Below are 26,369 nucleotides of genomic sequence, written 5' to 3'. Positions count from 1 at the left end.
TGAGTTTATTTTTGTGTATGGTGTTAATGAGTGTTCTAATTTCATTCTTTTACATGTAGCTGTCCAGTTTTCCTAGCACCACTTATTGAAGAGACTGTCTTTTCTCCATCGTATATCCTGGCCTCTTCTGTCATAGACTATTATTATTTTTGTTTTGTTTTATTTTTGTTTGTGGTTTTTTTGTGTGTGTGTGTGGTACATGGGGCTCTCACTGCTGTGGCCTCTCCCGTTGTGGAGCACAGGCTCCGGACTAGTCTGAAATCAGGAAGTCTGATTCCTCCAGCTCCATTTTTTCCCCTCGAGACTGCTTTGGCTATTCGGGGTCGTTTGTGTCTCCATACAAATTTTAAGATTTTATTGTTCTAGTTCCGTAAAAAATGCCATTGGTAATATCATAGGGAATGCATTGAATTTGTAGATTACTTTTGGATGTGTAAGGTTAGATTGTTTATTTAAGATTTTTCTTGTTTCTTGAGGTAGGTTTATATTGCTATAAACTTCCCTCTTAGAACTTCTTTTGCTGCATCCCATAGGTTTAGGATCGCCGTGTTTTCATTGTCATTCGTCACTAGGTATCTTGATTTCCTCTTTGATTTCTTCAGTGATCTCTTGGTTATTTAGTAACGTATTGTTTAGCCTCCATGTGTTTGTGTTTTTTACGGTTTTTTCCCTGTAATTCATTTCTAATCTCATAGAGTTGTGGTCAGAAAAGATGCTTGGTATGATTTCAATTTTCTTAAATTTACTGAGGCTTAATTTGTGACCCAAGTTGTGATCTATCCTGGAGAATGTTCTGTGCGCACTTGAGAAGAAAGTGTAAGCTGCTGTTTTTGGATGTAATGTCCTATAAATATCAATGAAATCTATCTGGTCTATTGTGTCATTTAAAGCTTGTGTTTCCTGGGCTTCCCTGGTGGTACAGTGGTTGAGAGTCTGCCTGCTGATGCAGGGGACACAGTTTCATACCCTGGTCCAGGAAGATCCCACATGCCGTGGAGCGGCTGGGCCCGTGCACCATGGCCGCTGAGCCTGCGTGTCCTGAGCCTGTGCTCCGCATCAGGAGAGGCCACAACAGTAAGAGGCCGACATACCGCGCAAAAAAAAAAGCTTGTGTTTCCTTATTTATTTTCATTTTGGATGATCTGTCCATTTGTGTAATTGAGGTGTTAAATTCCCCCACTATTATTGTGTTATTGTCGATTTCCTCTTTTATAGCTGTTAACAGTTGCCTTATGTATTGAGGTGCTCCTATTCTGGGTGCATATATATATTTATAAGTGTTACATCTTCTTCTTGGATTGATCCCTTGATCATTATGTAGTGTCCTTCCTTGTCTCTTGCAACATTCTTTATTTTAAAATCTATTTTATTGGATATGAGTATAGGTACTCCAGCTTTATTTTGATTTCCATTTGCATGGAATATCTTTTTCCATCCCATCACTTTCAGTCTGTATGTGTCCCTAGGTCTGAAGTGGGTCTCTTGTAGACAGCATATATATGGGTCTTGTTTTTGTATCCATTCAGCAAGCCTGTGTCTTTTGGTTGGAGTATTTAATCCATTCACGTTTAAGGTAATTATCGATATGTATGTTCCTATGATCATTTTCTTAATTGTTTTGGGTTTGTTTTTTTAGGTTCTTTTCTTCTCTTGTGCTTCCCACTTAAAGGAGTTCCTTTAACATTTGTTGTAGAGCTGGTTTGGTGGTGCTGAATTCTCCTAGCTTTGGCTTGTCTGTAAAGCTTTTGATTTCTCCTTTGAATCTGAATGAGATCCTTGCCGGGTAGAGCAATCTTGGTTGTAGGTTCTTCCCTTTAACCACTTTATGTATATCATGCCACTCCCTTCTGGCTTGTAGAGTTTCTGCTGAGAAATCAGCTGTTAACCTTATGGGAGTTCCCTTGTATGTTATTTGTCATTTTTCCCTTGCTGCTTTCAATAATTCTTCTCTGTCTTTAATTTTTCCCAATTTGATTACTATGTGTCTTGGCATGTTTCTCTTTGGGTTTATCCTGTATGGGACTCGTGGCACTTCCTGGACTTGGGTGGCTATTTCCTTTACCATGTTAGGGAAGTTTTTGACTATAATCTCTTCAAAGATTTTCTCTGGTCCTTTCTCTCCCTCTTCTCCTTCTAGGACCCCTATAATGCGAATGTTGTTGCATCTTATGTTGTCCCAGAGGTCTCTTAGGCTGTCTTCATTTCTTTTCATTCTTTTTTCTTTAGTCTGTTCCACAGCAGTGAATTCCACCATTCTGTCTTACAGGTCACTTATCCGTTCTTCTGCCTCAGTTATTCTGCTATTGATTCCTTCTAGTGTAGTTTTCATTTCAGTTATTGTATTGTTCATCTCTGTTTGTTTGTTCTTTAATTCTTCTAGGTCTTCGATAAACATTTCCTGCATCTTCTCGATCTTTGCCTCCATTCTTTTTCCGAGGCCCTGGATCATCTTCACTATCTTTATTCTGAATTCTTTTTATGGAAGGTTGCCTATCTCCACTTCATTTAGTTGTTTTTCTGGGGTTTTATCTTGTTCCTTCATCTGATACATAGCCCTCTGCCTTTTCATCTTGTCTATCTTTCTGTGAATGTGGTTTTTGTTTCACAGGCTGCAGGACTGTAGTTCTTCTTGCTTCTGCTGTCTGCCCTCTGGTAGATGAGGCTATCTAAGTGGCTTGTGTATGTTTCCTGATGTTCTTTATATTTTCTAATTATTTGTTGAAAATTTCTAATTTCTCACTCTGTGCATTCATTCTCCTCCCTAGTTCTTTGATCATCTTTATGATCATTACTCTAAGTTCTTTCTTGGGTAGATTGCCTATCTCCACATCACTTAATTCTTTTTCTGTCATTTCACTTTGTTCCTTCTTCTGAAAATATTCCTCTGTCACCCCATTCTGTCTAAATTGCTATTTGTATTTTTACGTGTGTGGTGGGTTGGTTACATTTCTTGACCTTGGAGAAGTGGCCCTCTGTAGGAGATGTCCTATGCATCCCAGCAGTGCACTCCTCTCTGATCACCCAAGGGCCAGAGGCCAGCTGGTCCCAGGGTGGTGTCTGGCCTGTGTCTGCAGGCTCGGTCTGCAGGCCGTGGGACTGTAGTTTTCTTGCTTCTGGTGTCTGCCCTCTGGTGGGTGAGGGTGGTCTAGAGGCTTGTGCAGGCTTACTGGTGGGAGGGGACTGTGCCTGCCGCCTAGTGGGTGGAGCTGGGTCTTGGTCCTTTGGTGGGCAGGGCCATGTCAAGGGGCGTGTCTAGAGGCAGCTATGGGCTCAGAAAGTCTTTAGGCAGCTTGTCTGTTTATGGGTAGGGCTGTGCCCCTGCCCAGTTTGTTCTTTGGCCTGAGGTCTACAAGCACTGGAGCCTACAGGCTGCTGGGTGGGGCCTGGTCTTGGCGCCAAAATGTCAGCCTCTAGGAGAGCTCATGCAGATGAATGCTCCCCTGTATATTCGCCACCACTGTCTATGTGCCCAGGACTACAGCCTGACTACTGCCGCCTCCCAGCTTCCCAGAAGATGCTCTAAGACCAGCAGGTAGGTCTGGCCCAGGCTCCTATCAAATTACTGCTTTTGCCCTTGGTCCCAGTGTGCATGACATTTTGTGTGTGGCCTTTAAGAGTGAGGAGCTCCTGCAGTCAAGCCCCACTGGCCTTCAAAGCCAAATGCTCTGGGGGCTCCTCTTCCCAGTGCCGGACTGCCAGGCTGGGAAGCCTGACATAGGACTTGGAACTCTCACTCTGTGGGAGAACCTCTGTAATATAATTATTCTCCAGTTTGTGGGTTGCCCACCTGGGGTGGGTATGGGATTTGATTATATCACAAGTCCACCCCTCCGACCAGTCTAGCTGTGGTTCTGTCTTTATGTCTTTATCTGTAGAGGATCTGAGGATCTTTTCTGGTAGCTATCAGTCTTTTCCAATGATGGCTGTTTTGCAGATTGTTGTGATTTTGGTGTGCTCGTGAGAGGAGGTGAGCTTAGGGTCCTTCTACTCCGCCATCTTGACCACTCTCCAGGGAAGTACAGCATCTTAAATAAATGGTGCTGGTAAAACTGGACAGCCATATGCAAAAGAATGAAACTGGACTACCACCTTACATCATACACAAAAACTAGCTCAAAATGGATTAAAGACTTGAATGTAAGACCTGAAACCATAAAACCCCTAAAAGAAAAGATAAGCAGTAAGTTCCTTGACATGGGTCTTAGCAATAACTTTTTGGTTTTGACTCAAAAAGAAAAGGCAACAAAAACAAAAATAAACAAGTAGGACTAAATCAAACTAAAAAGCTTCTATGCAGGAAAGAAAACCACCAAAAAAATGAAAAGGCAATTAATACTGAATGGGAGAAAATATTTGTACATCATATATCTGATAAGGGGTTAATATTCAAAACATACAAAGAATTCATAAAACTCAAAAGCAAAAGAACAAACAATCTGAATAAAAATTGGGCAGAAGATCTCAATAGACATTTTCCCAAAGAAGACAACAGATACATGATTAGGTGCTCAAAATCACTAATCATCAGAAAACTGCAAATCAAAACAGTGATATATCAACCTCACACCTGTTAGAATAGCTACCATCAAAAGGACACAATAATAAAGTGATGGCAAGAATGTGGAGAAAAGGGAATCCCTGTGCATTGTTAGTGGTAATGTAAATTGGTTCAGTCACTATGGAAAATAGTATGGAGGGTCCTCAAAAAGTTAAAATCAGAACTACCATATGATCCAACAATTCCACTTCTGGGTATTTATCCAAAGAAAATGAAAACACTAAGTGGACAAGATATATGCACCCTGATGTTCACTGCAGCAATATTTAAAACAGCCAAGACATGGAAACAACCTAAGTGTCCAAGTGCCCATCAATGTATAAAGAAACAAAGAAAATGTGATACATACATACACACACACACACATATATATATGTATATATATGGTGGAATATTATTCAGCAATAAAAAAGGAAATCCTGCCATCTGTGATAACTGTATGGACCTTGAGGGCATTATGCTAACTAAAATAAGGCAGAGAAAGATAAATACCATATGATCTCACTTATACGTGGAATCTAAAAAAAAAAAACCACAATAAGGACAACCAAACTCATAGACACAGAGAACAGACTGGTGGTTGCCAGAGGCAATGGATGGGGGTGGTGCGTGAAATGGGTGAAGGGAACTGAATATAAAATAATGTCATGGGATGTAACGTACAGTATGATGACGATAGTTAATATTGTATTGTATATTTGAAAGTTGCTAAGGGAATAAAGTTCTCATTACAAGAAAAAAATTTTGTAACTATATGTGGTGATGGATGTTAACCAGACTCACTGTAGTGATCATTTCACAATATACACAAATATTGAATCATTATGCTGTACACCTCAAGCCAAAATAACATTATGTGTCAATTATATCTCAATTTTTTAAATTCCCCTTTTAAAAAAAGAAATAAACAAATTTGGGAGTCATTAGCATTTAGATGCTATCTAAATCCAGGTGAGTGAATTATTTCACAATAAAGTGATGACAGTGAAAGAACAGAAGTCGTGCAAGGACTGTAGCCCGGAGCATGGATGGCGAGATGAAGAGAAACAAGCAAAAAAGGGAGAATAGAAAACTAGGAGAAGAAACGAACTATGAAATTCTGGAATGAAAAGTAAAAAGCATGTTTCAAGGAGGATAGAGTGGTAAAATGTGTCAAATGCTACAAGTTTTGTCATGAGAGATGAGAACTGAGAACTGACTGAAGTTACAGAGGTCACCAGAGACACTGGCAAGAACAGTTTCAGTGAAGTTGATATGAAGCAAAAGCATGACTGAAGCCAGATCAAGAAGGAATGGTAGGAGAGCATTATAAGTAGCAAATATAGAGAATTAGGACAATAATGAGGGGAATGAAAATGTCAAGAGAGGATTTTTTTTTCCTAGCATGTTGATGGTAATAATCCAAGAAAGGGAAAAACTATGATGCAAGAGGAACATAAGTGAGTAATATGAAGACACTATAGGAAAACAGAAGGTGTTATGTCTATGTACTAAAAACCTCAGGGGTATGGGGGAGCAGGAGGGTGAGTATACCAGGGCTGACCTCCTGGAACTACCTCAGGGCAGATCTCTTTGAGATACCTTTCAAAGATGATTTGATGTGATGATGAGTGTGGGTAATACCAAGCCCATGGAACAAAGAATTTTTGCAAAGGCAAAAATCTTAATGGCAATTATTTCTTTCTCTTTCCAGTAGGCCATCATATTTTTGTTTCCATTATTTGCATGCCTAAGAAATTTTATTTGTTCTCAAACCTACTAAGGTTAGTAATATCTGATACTGTATTCATATAATTCAGTTAATTACAATATAAAACAATCAGTGCAAAAAAGAAAGGTATTTCCCTGAAAATTCAATGCTTCTGAAAAACTTGATAAAAGTGGGTTTTTAAAAAAACTTACTGTTAAATTAGATGTAGGTAAATTATATGTAGGTAAAACAAGTATAAAATATTGGCAGGAAACATGATAAAAAATGTACTGGGATCTGCACCCAGAAATTTTAGTAAGTGGCTAAGTTCTGGCACCAATTTAAAGAATCTGATATGAAGCTTCTATTCGGGGAGTTTGTTCAAGAAAAACAACAATGTGTGTTCAAGAAAGACAACAATAATTTCCAGTTAGGGAATCCATCCTCAAAGAAAAAGTATGGATTGGCCCTCACAAACACATAAAAAAATTGCAAATGAATGTGAAAGTTTCAATTTATTAAATGCTTACATCTAAATGTGTATGTCTTTTTTTATGATTTCCCATTTTGAACTAAAAGGATTAAATGAATAGCTATCAGCTCCAAATGCACTGGAGAAGTTTCCGTTCCTGTAAATTCTACAAATAACAGAAGCCATTTTTAAAAATTTAAGTATCCACATTTAAATATTCTAAATAAAACGGTTAAGATACTTTCCCTTCTTTCTTAAATAGTTGCCTTTTTTCTGATACTCAGAATCACCTAACAAATCAACCAGATATTTCCTATGTATTAGCTTTATGGCCATAATATGGTGATGCTCTCATTAAATGACTAGGACTTTGTCCCTATGTGAAATGGCGCCAGCCAGACAGCTTTCAAGTTTTCCAGTTCTCTCTCTTATGAGAAGGCATGTAGCAGTGACCTGCTTGCTGCCTGAATGCTTACTTAAAAATAATCTTTTTAATATTATTGACCTAAATAAATGGCTTTTTTCTTTACAGGCCTACTTATTCCATATTTTAGCAAAAGTCACCTTTACAATGCTCATTAAGAAATTTCTTATTTTAAGTATGAGTAAGGCAGAGTTAATATTTAGAATTTAAATGTATTAATAAGTCATTTTATGTGTGGTAAAGATGCGGATTATTGTTTTTACAATAATATAATTATTTCACAGCTCCAGCCTTAACATTAAAAATCACATTAAAAAAAAGATCGCGGGCTTCCCTGGTGGCGCAGTGGTTGAGAGTCCGCCTGCCGATGTAGGGGACGCGGGTTCGTGCCCTGGTCCGGGAGGATCCCACATGCTGCGGAGAGGCTGGGCCCGTGAGCCATGGCCGCTGAACCTGCGCGTCCGGAGCCTATGCTCCTTAACGGGAGAGGCCACAACAGTGAGAGGCCCGTGTACCACAAAAAAAAAAAAAGATCGCCATTTAATTGTTAACTTATTGACGATCTAGAGTCTCTGGTAATTATATTATGATTAGAAGTTACATTCGGCATAGCAAAAAAGGATTTGAGAGGATCTCAAGACAAAAAGTTATCACTTGACTCTGGAAAATATATTTTCATTTTGTGACCCAAAGAGTTTTGTTTGTTTGGGTTTTTGTGTGGAAGGTGCTAGGCTATATTCAAGTCTGCTGAGTAGAAGTAATCAAATCACCTAATTCTACATAAAACTCAGAATTTTTCTTGCGAATTACTACTAAGCTTTTTATCTAGCTGCCTTAAAAATGTTAACTAATCTTCAGCCGAACCAGTTTATTAACTTCAGGCTTAAAACTTCCTTACTTAAAAAAAAATTAAGCAAGATCACTAATTATTCTCCCTGTCTATATCCAAACACCGCTAGTATAAATGAATTAGTTATTTTGAACATTAAAAAACTTACTCAGTTATAAAGGATAACTAAAAATGCATTGAAAAATTAAAATTATTCAATACAAAATATAGACTAGAATAATATAAACTCTAAGACTAAATAATATAAATTAAAGTATGAAAACTTGATTTTCAGGTAACATTTTGATCCTACAAGGTCTTACATGTGTTAAGTTCACAACTAAGAAATGATAACGTCTCTCTCTTCTCCCTCTACATCTTCCACAGTGCTAAGAGAGATACCTTTCTGAAATCTAAATCTAACTAAATCTAATCATATCTCTCCCCCTTTCTAAATACTTAATTTTAAAACCCCATAACTTGGGACCTCCCTGGTGGCGCAGTGGATGGGATTCTGCACTCCCAATGCAGGGGGCCTGGGTTCGATCCCCGGTCAGGGAGCTAGATCCCACATGCATGCTGCAAATAAGAGTTCGCATGCCACAACTAAGGAGCCCGCCCACCGCAACTAAGACCTGGTACAACCAAATAAAGAAATAAATATTTTTTTAAAAAAAAACAACAAACCTATAACTTTAATGATGTCCCATCACCTGCAAGCTTTTTCACTGCTTATCTAAGCCTCATCTTCTAACGTTATTTGCTAACACTTCCTACAATGTCCGAGTTCTTTAAGCCTGCCTGTCCCTTCCCACTTTGCTTACCTGGCCATACTTCAATTAATTCTTCAAAACTTTGCTAAGATGGCATGCCCCCCCCAAAAAAAAAAAAAAATTTGCTAAGATATCAACTTGTTTAATCACTAATATTTATTGACTATGATTACACTACCAAGTTTAAGGTCCAGTGACATGTGTTATAAATATGTAACTTTTAGATGAAAAGATGCAGGCAGTCCTTTCCCTCAGAGAGTTTAACAACATGATGACTTTCTCCCTAAAACCTTACCCCTCTGAGCTACCTTTCTCAGAGCTTCCTCTTTACATTAAATCTAATTCTTCTGATGTACTTATCATACTTCATTGTAATTATTTATATGACTCTTTCCTCCTACTAGCCTGTGAACAGGGAGAAAAGTAACTGTTATTTATCTCTATAGTCTCAGCACCTGGCCAAATGAATTACCAATAGTAGTTGCTCAATGCTACAATGAATTTTATGAGCAAAAACAATTTGCCAATGCAAGGAAAATATCTTCTACGGTCATGCTTTGCCATTATATCAACACATGTAAATGACCTTTAATTTTAATCCATAATATAGAAAAAATTATGAATTAATTGTGAGTCTTCCTAACAAATGATAACTCTAAAATACGACTTTAGCCGTGTGTTTCACAGTTACTACTATCATCTTGGATGGGACAATTCTTCATTGGAGTGAGGCTGTTCCAAACCTTGCAGATGGTTAATACTGCTGGCCTTGCACTCTCAGTGTCAACAGCTGCCCTTTAGTCACTGTGGAATCAACACATCCTACATGCTTGATAACTCCTGCTTATTTCAACTTTGTGACTTTGTTCAACTTTATTTGCAAATAAATCTATTCCATAGAGAATAGCTGCTGTGTATCTTTAAAACTAAAAATTAAAATACGTGTAAAATAAAAAATTTAATATAAAATCATTTCTTTGTATATGAGGTATAGATTTAATATTTAGCCTCTCTACCTTAAAGAGATATACATAAGCAAAAAAAGACTAAACAATTTATTTAAATATAGGAAGAAATCATACAGAATCCAATTTGGGGGGATACATGGGCTATATTACTAAGGCTTTGAATGGAATGTCACATTTGAGAGAGATGTGCATAGACTCAGATATGACCAGACAGCTTCAATGAACTACTTGGAAAAATCAACCTGGAACCCTGCTTACAAGGTCCCAGGCAAAGCAGTTTTTAAAAAGAAATTATATGGTCAATCAGTATTCTTGCTGTACTTATAAATAAATCAGGCCAAGTTTAATATAAACAAATTTGTTTCACTGTTATTATCTTTGGGAAAAAGTGGGAGTAATTGTAGAGAGAAAAATTATGTTTGCACCTTTGTAGACATTAGATTCTAGTCCTGTTAACTGCCTTTGAGCTTTTGTTATATACCTGTAAACTGGACTAGATCTGAATTCTTCGAGTTTCCTCAAATATCTGGCTAGACTCACCAAACTAATGTTTCCCATTTTCTCCCACACTTCTGATTGGAAATCACCAAGAATAAAGTCAACCCTGGAGCCCCACTTACCAATTGCTCCTAACCACTGACACTGCTGTAAAACTAGAAAGTATTGAGCCTTGGGTACACATCTCACAGCTGAAAAAGGCCCCACCTGATATCTGGTCCTGTATAAACAATGGAGACCTACAAATCAAACTGATGAGGAAAAGAAGTAGCTGATATCGATGTAGACTGCTTCTGCCCAAGATGCCGGATCAAGACTCCCTACTCTAGCTAAACATGAAACCCTTTCTTTTTTTCTTTCTTTCCTTTATTCTGACATTGGCCTGGAAAGATAATACCCTCATTTGTATCCCCCAGGCCATTGCTAAGGGAAGTAATCTTTGGATTTAGCATAACTCTTTATTTCAGGCTAGAAGAAAATCGAACTTAACTCCTGGCTTGAATGGACAATTGTGCCCTGATAGGATTTATCTTTGTCTGTGATTATCATTATCCTTGGGCTTATGAATGCTTAGATGACCAGTGCACAGCTGGGCAATGCCTCTTAGGTTATTTAACTGTGCCACTCACTGTTCTAAAAAAAAAAAAACCTACCAGGAGGATTTTCATGATACAGGGTTCGCTTCCTTTGGCAGGGCTATATTTCCCTGGTTAGGAGTAAATATGAATGAGAATATAATCAGAAGCCTCTCCTTAACTCTTGAACGTACTGCAGAATCCACTGCTGCTAAAGCATTAGCTGCCCAGCAAAGATCCTAACACTCTCTAGCCAAAGTTGTTCTTGAAAATATAATAGCCATTGATTATCTTCTAGCTAAGCAAGAAGGTGCTAGGGCCACCACCCCCCATTGTATCTGGATTGACATTTCTGGGAAAGTTAAAACTCAGTTACATAAGACCATTGAGCAAGCCACTTGGCTTAAAAGGGTGACTCCAAGACCCCCCTTCAAGGGGGTCTTTGATTGGTTTGAGTCCTGCAGACCAGGGCTCTGAAGTGCACTCCAAACACTGGGAATTATCCTGCTCATAGTTAAATCAAAATAATCTCCCTGGCACTGTATTCTCTCAAAAATTTTAAATGGATTTTGCAGCAGTCAACTGCCAAGCAAATGATATCCCTAAGACTGGAATGTCAGAAAAGTAACCAAAAGAATGACCAACTTAAAATTCATGAACCTGGAACTGTGACCCATAGATGTCATAGAGATTAAGCAAAAACTTCATGCCACGCCAAGGATCAGTAGCTGAGAGTGACACTAATACATTAATTTTTAATCACATCTCTCTGTTAAGCTGAGAGTCTGATCAAAGGGGAGGGAATTGTTAAAGAGGAAACCACTGGCCCAAAATGGCATCACTTGTGCAAAAGCCCATAATTTTACCAAACCTAGACTTAATACCTGACAATTGCAGTTATGCTCTTCCCCAGAAATGTAATCTTAATCAACCAGTTTAGAATTTTCTGGTTGGCAGCAATGAGGTAATCTGTCACATGGGCCCTCTCCATCCAACCTGCACCCCCCCCCCAACCCTGACCCCTGCCCCCAGAGGAAAAAGAAGCAATCTGCACATAAAAAATCCCTGCCTTCCCTTGACTTCAAAAAGATGTCCTGGTCTAAAAGTAATTCTTTCTTTTCTTTTGCTAATATAGCTCCCTTGCCCCACCCTTCTTCCTATAAAAACCTTCCATTTTGTACAACCCCTTGGAGTGCCCTTCTAGCTGCTAATGGGATGCTGGCTGATTCATGAATTGCCTAATGAAGCCAACTAGACCTTCAAATAAAAAATTTAGTAATGAAAAATAAGAAAAATTTGCTAGGGCTTCCCTGGTGGCGCAGTGGTTGACAGTCCGCCTGCCAATGCAGGGGACGCGGGTTCGTGCCCTGGTCTGGTAAGATCCCACATGCCGCAGAGCAGCTGGGCCCATGAGCCGTGGCCGCTGAGCCTGCGCGTCCGGAGCCTGTGCTCCGCAACCGGAGAGGCCACAACAGTGAGAGGCCCGCGTACCGCCAAAAAAAAAAAAAAAATCAAGTAATCAGCTCAATAGATGCAGAAAAAGCATTTGAAAAAAAATCAATAATCCTTCACGATAAAAATTCCCAGAAAACTAAGAATAGAATTGAACTTCTTAAACTTCACAGAGGGCAATTCTGAAATAAAACTACAGCTAACAACATACTTTATGGTGAAAGATTGAATGATTTCCCCTGAGACAGGGAACAGTGAAAAGATAACTGCTCTTAACCCATCTATTAAATGAGCAGGAGTGTGTGTGTGTGTGTGTGTGTGTGTGTGTGTGTGTGATTGTGATAAAATTCACCACTGTAATTTTAGAATGTATAATTCAGTGGCATTCAGTGCATTCACAATACTGTGTAACCATCACCACTATGTAGTTCCAGAATTTTTCATCACCACAAAAGGAAATCCTGTACTCCCCATTCTCTGCTCCCTCCAGCCCTAGGCAACCACTAATCTAATATCTGTCTCTATGGATTTGCCTCTTCTGGCTATTTCCTATAAATAGAATCATACAATATGTGGCTTCTTTCACTGAGTATAATGTTTTCAAAGTTCACCCATGTTGTGACATATATCAGTACTTCATTCCTTTTTATGGCCGAACAATATTCCACTGTATGGAGAGACCATATTTTGCTTATCCAGTCATCTGTTGAGGGACAGGTGTGTGTATTTTAACAGAAAGATGGCCTTTATCCTCAAGGAATGAATCTCTATGGTGGGATTTCAAGCATAACATCAAACTGGAGATAAGAGAGTTGGCAGCAAGGGCCTTTCTCAGAACTTTCAAGTCACAATTTAGAAATCACTTGTTCTGTGACTAGCTCTGTGGGAGTGGCAATGAGGCAGGATGTCTAATGGTACATGCTCCCCACAGGTGTCAAGGCTTCCAAACCACTTCTGCCTGGTAGGGAGGTTACTACAGGACGGTATCTGGCAGGCTCTTGGAATCAAAGCTTGCATCTCAGGCTACTCACCCCCCATTTCACTGGGGGAGGACATGTCATAAGAATAGCTAGGTTTCCACACACAGGCTGTTTGCACAAGCATAAAGGAAGGGAGGATCTGAGTGATCCCCTGGATAATTTAATCCCCACGTCAGCCCAACTGCTGTCTTGGGTTCTCGCCATAACATATATACACACATGAAATTAATTACACAACTTCTAATAATGCACCAAATAGGTCCTCTTAAAGGTAGTTAAATCAGTCCAGTTTGAAAACATTTGGCTGGGCCAAGCTTTCTTTGTGAGGCTAAGTACTGTAGTGGTTCAGAACAAAGGCTTTAGAATCAGGTAGACCTACATTCAAATAGTGCCTCTGCTACCATTAGCTCTGGGAATTTAAACAGGAGATACAACCTCAATTTCTTCACCTATAAACTGGGAACAGCAGTTAACAGTACCAAACTCAGTGCATTCTTACCACCATATGTGAAGAATGCAGCATGGTGCCTAGGAGAAGCAATTTTTAATGTGATTATTAAAAATCACCGTCGTCAACGTTTACTGAGATTTTATGAAAGGACAGACTAAGGATCGCAACTGCCAACTCTATGTTATTCGATACAATTAAACCATGAGCTTAAATGGTTCAAATTTATCCCATCATCTTACACTCCTATAGATTTCATCCAGTAGCTGAATTTGGGGGAGGAAAAGAAAAATGGACCCACACAAAACTTTCCCGGTTGAAGACATTTTTATTTCGGTACGCACCTGAGTCCCTGGCAGGATGGGCCTGTCCTCCGCAGGAGGACATGTCCTCCCCCTCCTTTGGGAGAGGATGGGGGCCCTGCCCTGAGGGGACAGCTGGGGGATGAAGCAAAGGGCTATGTGACAGTGATAGGTCACAATGAGGAAAGGGCTATGCGACAGTGATAGGTCACAAAGGGCACCAGAGGATAAACAGGCTGTGCCAGGGGGTTAGGCTGAGAAAGTGGTTACTTCTCTCACTGGGACTGAAGTTCACCACAGCCTCTTGGGGAGATAAAAAGCCAGAAGCAGAAGTGAGGTGAGGCAGAGGGGGAGCCTGCCATACCTCTCTACACACTTGAAGAGATTCAGCCTGGGGTCCAGGCGCCCTACAGCGTCCCCACTGTGATCATCTGTGCCCCTACCCACACCCCTGCCTCTGGGAGACCCTGAGGCAACGCTGGGGGCCTGTGGGGCGGGCTTGGAAGACCTGCCGTAGGGCCGCCTGTGTGTGACGTACGAGCACCGCAGCTCGCTCTTCTGCCAGTGAGGCCGAGGGAGGGAAGAGCCAGAGGCCCACCCTAACCGCGCTGCCTGTCGCCTGTCGTGATCAAAGACAGCCATGAGTGGGGACTCTCTGCTCCCGTATCGCACGGCCCAGAGCAGCACCGGGGTGGGCCTGTTCAACACCACCACGGGGAAGCTGCAGCAGCAACTGCACAAGGGCGAATACGACATGTTCAAGGACGCCCCGGTATTCGAGAGCGACTTCATCCAGATCACGAAGAGGGGAGACCTGCTTGACGTGCACAACTGTGTCTGCATGGTGACCGTGGGCATCACATCCAGCAGCCCCGTCCTCCCACTCCCAGACACCATGCTGCTGGCCCGATGGGCCACCGGCTGTGAAGAGCACGCTGAGCACAGCCAGGCCGCCAAGGGCAAGAGCCACGAGGCTGCAAAGACCTTAGAGCTCACCAGGCTCCTTCCCTTGACGCTCGTGGGCATCTCCACTCACAATCGTGAGAAACAACAGCTGCGCGTGAAGTTTGCCACTGGCCGCTCCTGGTACCTGCAGCTGTGTGCCCCTCTGGACGCGCAGGAAGACCTCTTCACCTCTTGGGAAGAGCTGATTTACCTCCTGCGACCACCAGTGGAGAGTCACAGCCGCACCTATGCCGTTCCAGCCTGGGACATGATCGGCCTGCCTGTGTTCGAGGAGCAGGACGACAGCAGGAGCCCGGCAGTGGAAGATTTCCAAGGAAAGTGGGATCAGGACCAGGTGAGCATCTGCAGCCTCCACACGTGCCCTGAGCTGGCCGGGGCCACGTCTGCCGCTTTTGCTGGGGGGGAGGGGATCCAACTGGACTCCCACAAGCCCGATACCATGCCCGATGTGGCCACTGCAAAAGCAAAACCTACAGTGCTTGGCAAAGCGTCAGCATCGCAGGCAACGACCAAAGTGGAGACAGCAGGGGTGGCAGGAGGCACCGCAGTGGGTGCTTTGAGCATGGCAGTGATCAAATCTCCTGCCCCTGAAGAGCAGAGCACGGCCACAGCAGCCACAGCCAGCAACGGTCCAGGAGGAAGCAAAACCAACATAGCCACTGGGGGCACTGCCAGAACATCCCTGAGGAGCAGGAAAACGGTGCTGCGAACAATTCAGGGTATGCTTGGCAGGTGCCGCGAACCAGTCAGGGTATGCTTCCAGCACATCCACCAGCCTCTCCCCAGAGGCCGGCATGACTGTGGTCGGAGCAGAACCTACCAGCAAGACTGTTGAAGGAAGAGCCGACGAGGAGGACGAGGGGACCCTCATCTCAACCTTGCCACAGGAAGGCAAAGTGAGTGAACAGGATGGCAGCTCACAGAGGGTGTCCCAGGCCCGCAAGGGAAGAAGGGAGAGAAGGGAGCACTGGGGAGAGGACAGAGCTCTTACGAGCCCCTCGCTCTGCAGTTCAGTGGAAAGCCACCACAAGGCAGCGGGGAACAAGACCATCCAGAAAGCAGCTGGCCCGTGCTCAGGCGGCCGCAGAGCCACTAGAGATGACCAAAAGGACAAAGGCCACGGCAGCCCAGGGGGCAGCGAGCAGGGCACTGCTCACAAAGGCATCAGCCGTGCTCCCATCACCAACGAGTCCAGGACCTCGCACAAATCGGGCAGGAGCTTATCTACAGCGAGTTCAGGTCCCACCACCGAGAGACTCAGCAGGATCAGCTCTTTCTTCAGGAACGTCAGAGCCAGTCTTACTACAAAGACAGTGGCCTCCTCACGCGATAAATATGTGAGCATCCTGGCGAAGCCAGTGGAAGGGACCCGAATGGAGGCCATCGTAGAGACAGCAGAGAGTGGCCAGGGGCTGGAGATCACTGGAGGTGTGACATCTGAGACCGTGGAGCCAGTGACGGTTGAAGCCCATCAATAGGACCTAGAGCTGGGAGCTGCAAAGGGGACCAGGGCTCAGGGAAATACCCCTGGAGAGCCCATTTCAGCTTCCTTACTGCAATTTAAATAAAAAACCAAACAATCTGAGAATGCATGCAGTGTCTTGTCTGAATTTCTAGGTCCCGAAGCCCAGCTGTAGCCTCACAGTGGATTCTGTGATGTCAGCTGTGCCACAGTCTGAGACCCAGTGTCCAGTCAAGGGCAGCCCCACCTCACACACATGCTCAGCGCCAACAGCAGTGCTGCATCTGGCCTCCACTCCTTTCTGGCTTTGCCCCCCAGGGCCATGGCTCAAAGTCAGACTATGGTCTGGGAAGCTCTCCTTCACTATCCCCCTATTCTTTTTATAAACGCTTATTTCCCCTGAAGGTCTGTAAACAAAGCAAGAACAGGACTCATGTCCCCTCGGGCTATTCAGTGAACAGAAGTATTTATTAGCTCGCAATCAGAACCGCAAGTAGTAGCTAGTGTGCCATCGTAAGCATACCATTCGATGACATTTCACAAGATAAGCAACCCCACGAAACTAGCACCTGGCGAAGAATCAGAACATCACTGCAAACTCTGGAAGTGCCCCCTTGCAGTCACTCAAGGGTAACCACTACCCTAGCTTCCAACACCATAGATGAATGCGGTTTGCTTTTTCAACTTTACATACTGGAATCACATAGTATGTACTCTTTGACTCTGGTTTCTTTCCCTTAACATTATATTTATGAGGTTTGTGCATGACTTCCCTGGCGATCGTCCATTTATTTTCACTAAAAAAAAAAAAAAAAAAAAAAAAAAAAGTAATGGATTAAATATGCTATGGTCTGAGTGTTTGTGTCGCCACCCCCTCCAAATTTATATTGAAATCCTAACCCCAAGGTGATGGTATTAAGAGGGAGGGCCTCTGGGAGATAATTAGTGTAACCAGCCCAAACTGACCCCATCCTGTTTCTAGAAGGATAACTGAGTTGTTTTTTAAGAGACTACAGAACAAAACCACCAATCATGCAGCTGAAGCATGTGCAGAGGAGAAAATTTTGACCTCAAATACACCTGGAACCAAAGTTTATCCCCCCGCTCCATGGAACCAAAGGACCGGGACATGACCGGAACGAGAACACCGGAACCCATTCAGAAGCAAAGGGTCCATCGTCCAGGAAGATGTGATGTTGAAGCCCCTTTACCATAAATGGCCAGGTTCCAAAGCTCTCCAATTGGAAGATCCACATACCAACCCTACCAGCTAACTCATAAAAGCTTGACTGAACCCTAGATCTTAGAGACAGATTTGAGCCTTGCCAGCTCACATCACAATAAAGCTTTTTCTTTTCTCAAAAGCCTGTACCATAGTACTGGCTACTATGTGAATCAGGCAGTGACCCCTTGCTAGCTAACATTAGGACATGAGGACAGAGCCCTTATGAATGAGATTAGTGCCGATATAAAAAGAGGCCCCAAAGAGCTCCCTTGCTCCCCCAAACACATGAGGACACAGCAAAACAAGATGGCCATGGTCTATGGAACCAGGAAGCAGGCTGTCACCGGACTTGGAATCTGCCAGCACCCTGATCTTGATCTCACAGCCTCCAGAACTGTGAGAAATAAATTTCTGGGGTTTACAAGCCACCCAGTCTACGGTATTCTCTTACATCAGGCTAAACGGACTAAGACAGAATATAATACTAGTAATAAAGTCACAAGAGACAACATGAAAATGCCAAAGCTGATGCTTCTGCTCCAAGTTATCAGCCACATTATGAGGAAAAAACAAGGATGACCTCAGCTAAAAATAACTATGAGTTTAACAATACATCATTTGAAATATAGGTATCTACTATTGTTAACAACTATCCCCCTACATGTTCAATGCACTTTGAGAAACTGGCTAATAATATAAAGTCTTCATCATTAGCAAAATATTTTAGGATCCTATTTATATCATCTTTATCTCATTTTATTTTCATTTATATTCATTAGTACATCATATATCCTACATACTATATTAGAATATTATTAAATTTATGTAGTTCATTTAAAATGTACATATATTGGTGATCTATGCTCCAAAACATTTTAACTGATAGGGAAGCACAATCAAAAATAGTTCAGAACAAGACCATTAATATAGAAGACTGGAGGCTAAAAACCATGTAGTCTAAGAAGAATTAAGAGTGAACCAGATTTAAAGACAATACCCTAACAAAGGTCACCCAGCAAGAAGCAACTACAGTTGACCCTCAGTATCCACAGGTTCCATATCTGCAGGTTCCACATTCACAGATTCAACCAACCGAGGATCAAAAAATCGTTGGAAAAAAAAATTCCAGAGAGTTCCAAAAAGCAAAACTTGAATTTGCCCCAAATCCAGAAACTATTTACATAGCCGTTATGTTGTATTTACAACTATTTACATAGCATTTACATAGTATTAGGTATTATAAGTAATCTAGAGATGATTTAAAGTATACAGGCATCCGATTTTAACCAGTGAGAACACCGAGACCCAGAGAGTCGAGATAACTGGCTGGAGATCATCCCATAATGATACATCACAATCTTCACACTGATAGGGGAGATGTTTGATGCTGTCACTGGAAACCTTCCACAATCCCTCCCAGAACTAGCCTTCCCGGGATTCATAAACATCAGTTAACTCCCAAGAAAGGACACGATATGCAGAGATGTCCTAACTCAGTATATTTTTTAAAAGTGACAAATTTGGCTTGGGCTTATCTTAATGGCTAGTAGGAGAATCATGGGGAAGGAAATCAACCAGTTTTGGTATTCTGTGCCCCAACTCAAAAATAAAATAGGTGTTATTTTAAAGTCAAAAAATAATATATATATGTATATATATCTACATACATACAGGAGGATGTGCCTAGGTTATATGCAAATACTATGCAATTTTATATAAGGCTCGTGAGCATCCACAGACTTTGGTATCCACAGGGGTCCTGGAAACAATGCCCAACCTAGGGACCACTGTTTTGTTAATCAACCACTCAAAGGAAAACCAAGTAAAAGTTCTTCAAAACTAGACAAAAAATAAATCTATAAGATAGACTCAATATAAGAATTAAAATTTTTAAAGGCAACAACCAGAGGAAGGAAACTTTAATTTAGGTTTCTAAAGCAAAAAATTCCAAAAGGTATGCTATTTCTTAATTGCACAAAAACGGGGAAAAAAATGAAGGAAGCAAACTTCTAGCAATCTCTAATAATTCCTATTCCCAATGTGGACATTATCAGATTTATCTACATTTCAAGAGGAAAACAAAAAATGCAAAGAAGCACATTTTAAAAGCTGCTAACTAGCCTTAAAACACGACATTTTACATTTTTAAAATATAACTTTTTTTTTTTTTTTTGGCCACGCCATGTGGTTGGCAGGATCCTAGTTCCCCGACCAGGGATCTAAGCTGACCCTTGAAGTGAAAGCGCTGAGTCCTAACCACTGGACCGCCAGGGAACTTCCTAAAATTTAAGTATTTTAAAACATTTATTTCTTGACATGATAAACAAATAACAGTCTGGTTAAATTTAATAATATTTTAATACCTTCTTACAGAGTTTAAGATCTGTATTTATTTTTCAAGGTTCACTTAAATAACGTGTAAAAAAAATTTTGACCACAGGAGGCTAACATCAAAATAATATCAAAACTCATCCCCTAGAAAAACATGTATTATTTTAATACCTACAAATGAAAAGCACATTATAAACATTTTAATGTATAATAGTATGGAATGGAAAGTGGTCTAACCGTTTCACAAGAATGAAAATCTCTTTCCCAAGCTATTAGAAAAGCTCTTTCATCATAGTGTAGCTCTCTAGGCAAGTGAAGAAGTCTGAAGCAAATGAGTTAAGTTCCCGGCTTTTTTTTCCCCTCCCTGTGGGAGCCTGTGGGTGGATGGGGGTGTGAGGGCCTCTCGGGGCTCAGCGTGGACCCAGCCCTGTGCCCCCTCCACCCCGAGCCCCTGCACACGAGCACTGCGCTGGTCAGCGTCTGCCCAGGTGGGCAGCAGCCTCACCTTGGCCTTCTTCACACGCTCCATGGCCTCAGCATATGTTCCTAGGGGCTGGTGCCGAACACCTGCACAGGGCGGGCAGGTGTGAGGGGCCAGGTACCGCTGAAGCAGGGCTGACTATCGTCCTGGGGGTCTCACGGGGTTGGGGGAGCACACACAGGTGAAGAATAAAGGTGTCTGTCCATCTGTTAGTCCTTTCTACTTTTTTTAAGGCCTCCTAGTCAACAGGCCTTATGTTGCCTGCTTATTTCTATTAAAACAAGAGCAGGAATGGGACACAACAACTACAGGTGATGAATTAGAATGCTCATTAATTTCAGTTACTGGCCATCTTAAAAGTTCCCTAGTCTGCTTCTGTTTCTATGGTAACAAAGGTAGAATCAGGAAGCAGAAGCAAATACTTTAACAGTTAAATAGTGAGAGTCAAGTATTGAATGGCATATACAGTAATTTCATTTTAAGAAAATCTAAAATGTAAAAAGGAAGAAGGGAATCATAGTTCATACAATCTTAAAGACTCAAAAGGAGGAGCCTACCAGTCCAGTATTTTTCCCTTGATTGTTTTAATTGAGAATTATTTACATTTTACTTTTAACTTTTCTAAAAATTTGATTCCACTCCCACCATGGGTGGCCACAAAAGCAAAACAAAAACCTAGAATCACCAATGTCCTGATTCACTTTCTAGAACAAAATTCACAGTACTAGATTTAAGGCTTTTAAATATGATACCATATTTTGTGATCCTAAATAGAACTTGATTTTAAGATTTTTCTTTGAAATAGTGATCCTAATATGACTTTTTAAGTCAAGCAAAGCAGCTATCTTTAAGAATGAAAATAAACCTTCTGTTAATACGGATATGAACCTTTCCTGTATACACACACACACACACACACACACACACACACACACCTTATACCAGTGAAATATATACAATGTGTTTAGAATGGAAATTTCTTCAGTATATTTTCTAAGTATTTCTGGGATCGTCTTATGTTTGTGAGTATTCAAAATCATGACTTTATTAGAATTTTTAATCTGTTTATTCTTTTCCAAATTGCTTTATGTTCAAACTTTTCTTCTTCCTCTCTCAAAACACTGTCACTGCAAAGAGTCTCTGTCTCTTGTCTCTCATCACTCACTCTGGGGGCAGCAACCTGCCATGTCAGAAGCAGCACTATGGAAATGACCATGTGACAAAGAACTGAGGCCTCCTGCCAAAGCCAACAAGGAACTGAGGTCGGCCAGTAACCTGTGAGCTTGGCAGCAGATCCGCCAGCCACAGCTGACACTTGAGATGACTGCCGTCCCAACAGACTTGACAGCCACCTCGTGAGAAAACCCGAGCTAAAACCACCTAAATGAATCCCAGATTCCTGACCCCCAGAAACTGAAATAAATATTTGTTGTTTTAAGCTGCTAAATCTAGAAATTTTTTGCTAAACAGAATTAGATAATCAATAAAGTATCTTATTCATCTTTTTATTTTCTCCCATCCCAACTCTAAGAGTTCCTTGACTTTAGCAAATACTTGACAAATATATCACAAAGTAAAGCACTAAAATATAATGCAGTTTGGCCAAAACTCCTACCAAATGGGCTTGCCCTACTGCTAAGGGAAACAGAAAAATTGTAAGCCCCCATCTCCTTGTGACAAATTAAATAAATTTTTTAATGTTCATTTATAAAACATATGATATCCTAACCTGTAAACATCAGAAAACAAAGAGTATGTCCAAAAGCTATATTTCAACCCTATCTACGACTGTTTTCCACAGTGAATATTCAAATGTTGGCCACATTTTTGCATCTCATCTTAATCTATAGACAATCTGAACTATACCTTTAGTTCTGCACATCCAAATCTCACCTCTCCTGTAATAACGTCCCTAAGAGGAAAAATTGTGGAAGACTTACCAAAGGCAAAGAAAGATTGCTGATATCCTATCTAGGACATCTTACCTAGTTATCTGCGCCTTTCGTTGTCTTTTTTTTTTGGTGGTAAAATATATATAACATATCATTTACCACTGTAATAATTTTTAAATGTACATTTCAGTGGTATTAAGTACATTCATATAGTGCAGTACCACCACTATCCATTTCCAGGCCTTTCATTGTCTTTAAACCAAATTTCTCAGAGAATAAAAAAACTGAACTTCTAATATTTTAAATGTGCATTACAAAACAAATTTTAAAAATACTTAATAAAAACAAAGTCAGGACCTTTTAAGAACCCAAGTTTGCATAATTAAGGCAAATCTTTGGTAAACAGATTAATAAATTTTGTTTAAATAAAAGTTATGGCTTTAACCCAATAAGCTAAAATTAATCCCATACAATGTTTATAATTTTGAAAATTTTCTATGTTCTAATAAATTGGATCATTATTCTAGCAAACTTTTTCTTCAACAGTAACTATTTTGTAGCATGGCAGCTTGAAGGTAATTTCGAAATCTTTAGGTAACCTAAAGCCTTGGACTGATATTAAATTGAGTTAACTAAATGATGATTATTAGAGTCCTAGGAAAAAATCTAAGTAAGATAAAATACTGAAACATTAATTACTAAGCATAGTTTTAAGCTTATATACTTTTTTTTTTTTTTTTTTTTAAGCTTATATACTTTTGCTTCTTATTTTAATATTGACAGGCTATAGTTCTGGGTCATGTTAATGAAAGTGTCGATTTTTGCCTCTTTAAGGTTTAAAGGCATTTATATGGCTATAAAAAGTTGTCTTGTGTGTGATCAAGAGCTCTGCTAGTCTGCTAAAATGCTGGTGTGTGGCAGACAGTTCTCAATTACCCACCCCTAACTTTTCTCTGTGAAACAGAAATTAGTTTAGCTAAAAGGTACAATCAATATGAGCAGTTGAGGCTACCTTAGGAGCAACAGTGACAGAGAAGTACAACTGAGTATGTGCATTTATTTGTCCAAAAAAAAAAAGTGTTTCATCCCAAGGAAGGGATTCTTGGGCTTTTTTTGGTCTCCAGACCCCATTCCACTCTTAGAAATTACTGAGGACTCCAAAGAGCTTTTATTTTATATGGATTATAGCTATTGATGTGTATCATATTGGAAATTAAAACCGAGGTATTATTTTAAATACTTATTTACTGATACGTTTGAAAATAGCAATGATTAATGTATTGCACATAATACAAATAACATCTTAGTATTGTTACAAATATTGTTTTGACCTCGCAGATCCCCTTAGAGAGAACCACTAACCTCTAAGGGGATCTTAGTGAAGTGTCTGTTTATTCCAGAACAAGAAAGACAATAAAGAAGGACCTAACTTGGAAAGTGAATTTTGTTTGCCTTGATTTATAACAGCCAATTCTGAAAAGAAGCTATGAAACATTTTAAATTTTAGCAAATTTCATTCAGTGTTGATGGGCTTGCTTCCTTGAGGTACTGATTAATACCTTTATCTTCAATATGAAAGGCTATTCCATACCTTCTGTGCAGTGTGCACAAAGAGTAGAAATGCTGTGTCCTACCAGAATAATTTTCTGTGCTTTATGCTCACTTTTTTATTTCCTTGATTATCTAAAGAAAAAAAAAGTAATAAAGGTTCCTCCTCACTTATGAATCAGCAAACATATTATCTTCTATGTTTATTTTTAATGTTACTTTGATTAAATAGATAACCAAATATTATTTCTCAGGTACTCACGATTCTATTTTTATCAAGCCCCAAATCTTCTAACAACTCTCAACTTTGCATTTTCCTAATCATATCCTAAATATAGACTATATAAAACTTTTTACAATATTTTATACTAACCTATCTTTGAGATTTCCCAGAGTGCCTCAAGAAAGCCAAAAAGTCTTGTTGCTTCACCTTATAAAAACAGAGGTGTTAGAAAGAATTAGGTTTGTTTTATATGTTACTATTCTAAGAGTCACATGGGAAAAATTGTCAAATCAAAAAAGACACCTATCCTTTCCTAGGTTAATTCTGTATAGGTAACATGTTATTAATGTAAATATTTCAGAAATTTTGTGGTGTGAGAAGTCCCTGGAGATGTGTCAATGCCCTCACTGTCCATTATATTTTTACCCTCAGGGGAAATGCTGATCAAAACTTTTATGACATATTTACATACCATACCCCAATACAGAATTTTACTCTCTTCCATTTTCATATTATGAATTAGAGTTAACAAATTAACCACAGCCATTAAGTCTCTGTTTTCCACAGAGAGCTTTTGTTTTACTTTGATGTTTTCTTGAAAGCTCTGCCATAAGCTATAAGCGAGAGTTTGTGTCTTCAACAAAAAACATTCAGAGTTTGTGGAAAGAATTGTGCCAGGTACTTGTAACTGTTAACACTTCAAAGAATAAAATATCGGTAAGGCTTTTTGGTGACATCTCTCGAACAACTTTCAGAACATCTTTGGACCAAGTAAAAATTTCCAGGACTCTTTTTAGTCTAGAAGCAGAAATGTTCATAACAACAGACAGCTAACCCAAGCTCCAGAGAAACAACAACAAAAACTACACACATAGTACTGAATGAACTGACTATAGAAAGTTTATTTGACTGGAATATCGTTGACAATGTTTTAGTGTTCTGTTTTCTTTCTTCTTAAGCTATCTATAATCACAACACTTTAGTAAACTCTGCTTTTGTAAACTAAAATGAAGCTTTAAAAATATTATCTGACTCTTTCTAACCCTTAGAATTCAGAAACTCTTTAGTGAATCACCCTTTCATGGCAGTAGAGATATCTGCACAGATACGGTTAAGAATCTGTCCTCCTTTTTATTAGGATATAATTGGACAAATCTATTAAGCAACCCAAGTTTTGTTACCTAGAGTATCACATTTGAGAACAATGCTCGTTTAAACAGGTATTTGTAAGAAACTAAGGTTGGCTTTACTTAAGGATCCAATGCCTAGAGAGCCCTTGCAGGAAACCTGGCCTGGTCCCTGGCTTATAAGGCTCAGCCTTACATGTGATAAGGAAGATCACTTGCTGGCAGGCTAGGAACCTTAAGAAATTTGAGGGATATTTAAGGATACTTCTGTAGGTGAAATCTGGTAGTGTCCTGGGCTTGCTTTCCTAGCCTGAGGAAAGCAAATAACAGTAGCTTTTAAAATGTCCTAGCTGAGATTCCCTATGGAAAGTTACAGTCAAGTTAATGTTGTAGCCTTAATAGTTGTGCAGTAGTGTATAGGCTCTAGGTTTGCAAAAGCCAACTCAAGGAGGCCTACATGGTTAACTCTTTTTGCACCTGTGAAAATAACCAGCCATACCTTACAATGAGACCAGCTGTTTGGGGATTACTGCTATCACATCACTCCAAAACTCTTGCCAAAACCACTCCTTCTAAACAATTCAAACATAAATACCATACCTCAATATATTTAGGAACCTATGATTATCCGTAACAATGAAGGATATACAAATTAAAATGAAATTATTCCCATTAAGAATACAATGAAAAAAATTCTCAAAGTCCAGCAGCAGTAGTTTAAAATGGTATACCTTTTCTGAGGAGAATTTTTTGGATATGTGAAATGAGCTTTAAAATCTGAATAAGATAGCATCCATTCACATAATCACTGCCAAAAATCCACCAAAAAGGACCAAAATTAGTGAGGGAAATGCCATTATTCAAGAAGCCAGGGAAAATACCAACATTATAAAAAGATTTTTATTTTATACATATATGCTCCAAGAGTACAAGGTGTAGATTTTAGGAAATAAGTGAGAATATTCTGAAATACCCTAAGTCGTAACTTGCAGAATTAAAGTTTAGGGACACGGAAGGCCTATAGGAGAAGTGGGAATCACAGAACTTGGGACCCATGTTCACACAGCAGAAAAACATCATGGGCTACGTTTTGGCCTCATTGTTTTAATTTTCCTCAACCAGTCATTAGGGTTGAAAAGGAGCCA

General features: G+C 40.1%; 2 protein-coding genes across 4 annotated transcripts in view; one reads left to right on the top strand and one right to left on the bottom strand.

Annotated features, from left to right (window-relative positions):
* Positions 1-26,369, bottom strand: part of LOC112393639 (bromodomain adjacent to zinc finger domain protein 2B-like) — a 190,688-nt gene that overhangs the window by 144,072 nt on the left and 20,247 nt on the right. The gene's annotated exons all lie outside the window — the stretch shown is intronic.
* Positions 14,158-16,413, top strand: LOC112393640 (protein FAM71A-like). Its single transcript, XM_024735996.1, has 2 exons — positions 14,158-15,654; positions 15,686-16,413. Exons 1-2 carry the CDS (start codon positions 14,610-14,612, stop codon positions 16,411-16,413), a joined length of 1,773 nt encoding a protein of 590 aa, XP_024591764.1. The 5' UTR covers positions 14,158-14,609.

This window comes from Neophocaena asiaeorientalis, unplaced genomic scaffold, assembly GCF_003031525.2.
Source record: "Neophocaena asiaeorientalis asiaeorientalis breed wild unplaced genomic scaffold, Neophocaena_asiaeorientalis_V1.1 scaffold72, whole genome shotgun sequence".
Classification (NCBI taxonomy): Eukaryota; Metazoa; Chordata; class Mammalia; order Artiodactyla; family Phocoenidae; genus Neophocaena; species Neophocaena asiaeorientalis.
The sequence above is the reverse complement of the archived record's forward strand: the minus strand, read 5'-3'. Positions and strand labels throughout refer to the sequence as shown.

Coding starts and splice junctions, on each gene's coding strand:
- LOC112393640 (XM_024735996.1), top strand. CDS start 14,610: ATGAGTGGGGACTCTCTGCTCCCGTATCGCACGGCCCAGAGCAGCACC. Junction 15,655..15,685: donor GGTGCTGCGAACAATTCAGG/GTATGCTTGGCA, acceptor CGAACCAGTCAG/GGTATGCTTCCAGCACATCC.